This window comes from Musca vetustissima, unplaced genomic scaffold, assembly GCF_032173495.1.
Source record: "Musca vetustissima isolate MV318-11 ecotype Yass unplaced genomic scaffold, APGP_CSIRO_Mvet_v1 utg635868, whole genome shotgun sequence".
Classification (NCBI taxonomy): domain Eukaryota; kingdom Metazoa; phylum Arthropoda; class Insecta; order Diptera; family Muscidae; genus Musca; species Musca vetustissima.
This window is the reverse complement of record NW_026877450.1, coordinates 11,834-17,372: the sequence shown is the minus strand read 5'-3', so window position 1 is coordinate 17,372 and position 5,539 is coordinate 11,834. Positions and strand designations below refer to the sequence as shown.

Here is a 5,539-nt window from a genome sequence, read left to right as displayed (position 1 = left end):
AATGTATCGATCGAATTTTTCGAAAATTTCGTTAATTATAAAAATTTGTATCTACGGAGGATTGTGAAAATCGACTACTAGAGTTTTTTGCAAATAGAGAGTAGGACTTTTATGAGAGAGGCATTATGAAGCAACTTTTAAAATGGCAACAAATCATACAACAGAACGGTGCATATTTGACCCAAATCGGACATTCCGAAGCATGTTAAATAAAGTCCTAAAGTTCATATAAAAATAATGGATTTCTTTTTCCCCAACCTAATATAAAAGTTCCGTCAGATATTTTTTTATTTATACCCTCATCCTTATGGCTAATGATGGTATACACACTTTGATACGGTAAAAATGTGCCTCATCGAAATATTGGTTTAAGACCCTATGTTTCCTTGGGCCAAATCCGATTCAGAAAAATTGGAGTCTGTCTGGCTGCCTGGAACGATAACTCTCGAAGGGATTAATCGATTTTATCCAAGCTTTGCACATCTTAATATTTCTTCCAAACTTAGTTTAAGTTCAAAGATGCGGAATATCGGTCCATTCCTCTGGTACCTCCCCCACAAAATGATCAAAATTGTCCAAAAAATTAATTTTATAATATCATGTGAACGGACTATCCTATGTGAACCAAACTTTGACAACCTATTATCTTAACCAGCCCATATCAAGTAGGAAGATGAGACCCATTGGTCCACTCCTTATAAATTTAATTTCAGGTGAACGGTATGTTTGATTTCAACCAAACTTAGCACAACGTATTATCTTCACCAGTCTTAGATCAAGTGCGAAGATGGGATCCATTGGACCACTACTACTGTAACATCCCCCACAAGGGGTAACAAATTTTTAATATTCGATTTGAACCAGACCTTGCTCAGTGTACTATTATTGCTAACCCTAGGTGAAGTCCAAAAATGAAACCCAATTGTCCACTCCCTTTAATGCCTCTTCCGCAAAGAGCCATAATTTTCAGTTTTTATAAATCCAACATCAGGCAAATGGAATGTCCCATTAGACCCAAACTTTGCACACCATATTATCTTTACCAACCCTAGATCAAGTAGGAAGATGAGATTCATTGGTCCACCCCTTCTGGTACCTCCATCACAAAGGGTCAACATTTTCAATATTTATAAATTCAGTTTCAGGCGAATGTAATGTCAGATTTGAAGCAAACTTTCCATAACCTATTATCTTTATCAAGCCTAAATCAAGTCCGAAGATGGTCAATATCCATCACAAATGGTCAATATTTTATAAACTTGTAAACTATTTTTGGGGGATTCGATAATTTCTTTTGGAGATTTTTGAAATTGACTTTCAATTTCGGAACTATTTATAGCTCTGCCTTTATAGTTAAAGCCTTTTCGTATTACCCAAAACTTCACAGATACCCTTATCCTACACACCAACAGAACCCTAACTGCTCTATCGGTTCACAGAAATCCATAATTGTACCATTTAGTAATTTTCGTACAAATAAGTACATATTTCCAAAACTACCTACATATCCCAATCCTACACTTCGTCGGTAATGTAAATCTAAAATTTTAGGATTCCACCTCCACCCGTTTCTCCAAATTATACTAAATTTAGTACTTGTATAGACCACCTCTTTTCATGGACCCTACTTCTCAATCTTGATTCGCAGTCCAAATTTCTATTCGTGCACATGCTACGAAATTGTCCCAAATTTAGTATATTTATTACTTTTCAAATACTTTCAAAAAACTGTTCGGTTCACCATATACTCCATCGCATCCCAAATTTAAGGGTTCTACCTTCACCGGTTCATCTTTTCGTGAAAAAACCCCAGCCTTACCTAACACCTTCGGACTAAGATTTACCCTCATCCTAAATTCAAGATTCTAGCTTCAGCCGTTTCGTCTGGGCTTTGATGAATCGTTAAGTCAGTCTGTTTGTAAAGATAGAACTTATCGGTCCACTCCTTCTTGTACCTCCCCTACAAAGTTTCACCTACTTGCTTGGCTGGTTTGAGACAGAAAATTTGTTCCTTAAGCTGAATTTGGGTTTCTTTGTTTTTGCTTTTTCATAGTAGGAGTGTGTGTTTTCCGAGGGAACTAGATAAGCCTGGGCCTCGCCATGTTAAAGCCAATCAGAGCCGTTGCTTGGTATCTATCATCCCCTACGCCATGTAATACTAATGATGTGAAAAACGCGCAACTCTGCAGACAGTAGCAACACGTAATGCGAGAGAGAATTATCGGGAGAAAAGCAAAGAGAAAAAAAAAACGAAAAACAAGAAAAACGTGAGTGTAAGCAAATCGAGACGTACAGGAGTCAGAATGAAGTCCGGAAATTTTACCAATGAGTAAAACACCAAATCGAAGGACGTGCTAGTGCAGGCACGTCCTGTAGAAATAAAGAATACTTTCTGGTGACAGATACAGACAGCTTGTTGAAGATCTGAAAGGATATAACAGATTTTCACACAGAGCCAAATCCTGAAAAAGACCCACAAAAAACACACCGACACATTCCACCTATTCGCCGACTATAATGACACATTCGACAGCCTTATCCGCTCAAAGACACAGAAGTACGAAATTTTACTGATCTAGTTCTATTGGTTCACCCAAAACCAATTGTACCAAATATAGTACCATTTAGTAATTTTCATACAAATAACTAAATTTTTCCAAAATTACCTCCATGGATTCCAGCTCCAACCGTCCCTCCAAATATAAATTGTACTAAATTTATTACTCTTTGGTACCTTTCGTATACATGATTCGCACTCAAAATTTCTATCCGAAATTGTTCAAATTCAGTATATTTTATTTTTCGGATACTTATAGTTCGACTTCCAAAAAACCGTTTGGTACATCTATCCTACACTCCATCAGTGACCCTCATTTAAGGGTTTTACCTCCACGGTTCATCAAATACAAATGTTACCTTATATAGTACTTTTTGTGTGGTTCTAATACGACTACCCAAAAACTCGGCCCCATCAACTACCTTCGGACTTAGAGTGATCCTCATACAATATTCTAGCTTCAGCCGTTTCGTCTGGGCGTTGATGTCTGGGCGTTAAGTCAGTCTGTCTGTACATATCGGACTTATCGGTCCACTCCTTCTGGTACCTCCGCAACAAACTGTCAACATTTTGAAAATTAGTAAATCCATTATCAAGCCAATGGACTGTCCGAACTAGAACAAGACCGAAGATGGAACGCACAGTGTCAAAAATTTGAACTTTGATATTAGAATATCCGATTTGATCCAATTAAATGAAAATTGTATCAATTTTACCAAATTTACATTAACTTCGCAGATGGGACCTATCGGCCCACTCCTGATCAGAAATCCAGTACGATTTTCATATATCGAATCAGTTCATTTCCTCCAAAAAAAGACGGGTGACACCATACTCCCCCAAGAAAAAAATTATTAAAATTTATTAATCATATTCAATATTTTTTATTTAAAACCGCAACTCAATCCAATTGCTGATTATATATTCGTTTGTATGTATGTAGTTAGTTTAGTGCATATATAACTTAGTTACTTAACAGAATCTCTAATCTAGATTTTTTATTAAATATATTTTTTTGGAAACTCGTTTTAGAATTTCCATTTCAAGTGAAAGGGTTAATAAAAAATTTTCAATAAATAATAACTTAGCGCAAAGAAAATTTCCCTAAATAATTACAAAAAAAAAAGACAAAAAACAATCGAATTTAAGATTGTTTTGATTTGGCACCGGATGGTATTGGTGGTGGTGGAACATCGGGTACATTGCTGTCGGGACTCTTGGAACCATTTTTAATATTTTCAAAATTTGTGGCGGTTGGTTCATTGTCTGTGGGTGGTGAGGGAGGTGGGGGTGGTGTTACTGGTGGCTCGGGAGCTGCTGGTGGTGCTTCAGTTGCAGGTGGTTGGGGTGCGGGAGGTGCAGCAGGTGGTGGTGGTAATTGAGGAGCTGGAGTTGGAGCTTTTGGAGGATAACTGTCATCCTTGGGAATTGCATTGCTCAGTGGAAATTGTGGTCCTGTTGGCAAATATCCATAGGGTGGCAGGAATTGTTGTCTTAAAACGGGTGGATTTTTATAGTAGAGTGGTGGAAATTGATTGAAACCATATGGCGGCAAATAGGGTGATTGGGGTTGTCCAGGTGCGGGAGCGGGTTGAGGATATGGGCCGGGTTGCCTAAGAGGAATTAGTGAGGGTGGGAGACCATATTGATTCAATGGTATGGGTAATTGTTCCGATGGCATTTTATCTTCAGGTTTTGGATCCTTTGGCATTAGCATTGTGGGTGGTTGTACGGTGGGTGCTGCTGCTTGCTCAGGTCCTGCTGCCGTGGGTGGTGTCTGGTCATCCGCAGGTTTTTGTTCTGTCGGCGTATTTGGTGGCAATGGGTAGCCAGGATATGGTTGGGGTTGTGGTCCCAAGGGTTGTCCCATTATTTGCGGTGGAAATTGTGGTACTGGCAGAGGGTAGGGTAACTGTAAAAAATGAGTAGATATTAGTACTATTTTTCTGAGATTATTTCCCTCCACTTAACACTGTGACAAACCTGTTCTTTAAGCATTAAATTCGGTGCAATCGGTTGACCAAATCTTACTACATGAGGATTATAGTAACCCGTATATGGACCATAGGGACCAAAGGGTGCATAATGAGCAATTCCAGATTCATGTATGGTCGGCTGTATTACCGGATAGGCTCTACTTTGTACGAGATTTTCATCGGTGGTTATCAGGGCATTGTAGATTTTTGGTTTGCGGCGCAGGCCTGTCTTGGTTTGACCGTAACTGGGAGCTGCCAACGCCACTATTGCCACAAGTAGTAAAATCTGAAAATGAAAGCAAAAAACCAAAACAAAATTAATTATTTATCTAAAAAAATTAAGTTCGTGTGAACATTTTCCTAATTTGCATATTTCGTGTGCATGTCCGAATATTAGGTGTGTTTTGTGTCTGAAGGAATTTATTCAACACAAAAATTCCTCTAACATATTTCACTTCATGCCATTTTTCTCTTTGACAGGAGACCTTCAAGTCGGCTATAATATTCTGCTACCACAAAACATTGATTGGTTTTTCTTGTTCTTATCGCAAGCCTCAAAATTCATAATTTATCATTGTAATAGCTAACCCGCCAAAGAGGCAGACCTCTAATTGTGGTTCTATTTAAAAGGGTGTGTAATTGAGTTTCTATTCTTAAAGAATTCTAATAATTTTATGTAATATTTTTAACTTCAGACTCGATTGCACTGTCAGTAGGTGATGTGGACATTTTTTACACTCAAAGAAAAATGTATGTTCGTTTCAAGGTTGCAATGTGTCAGGACGTGTAAAACTATATTTAAATGAATTACATAGTTCTTGATAATAAATTGAAATCTAAACCAATATTCCAAATACACTAAGGATTTGGTATTTTGAAATTTGATATATAGGTCCACATTTTTTGGTATAAGAACATTTTCCATACAGGTCCCGTTCATTTTCCGTTATTTTGATATAATCTACTTACAGTTCTTTGGATGGCCCTACGTGTATTTTTCAATCGA

The 5,539-nt window shown here is 37.6% G+C and overlaps 1 protein-coding gene across 1 annotated transcript; it reads right to left on the bottom strand.

Moving 5' to 3' along the window:
* Positions 1–3,639: 3,639 nt before the first annotated feature.
* LOC133322042 (uncharacterized) lies at positions 3,640–4,819 on the bottom strand (the record flags this gene model as incomplete). Its single annotated transcript, XM_061531109.1, has 2 exons — positions 3,640–4,469; positions 4,541–4,819. Coding segments are annotated over 2 exons (1,047 nt in total), but the record flags the coding sequence as incomplete, so codon positions are not given.
* Between the last annotated feature and the right edge of the window lie 720 nt (positions 4,820–5,539).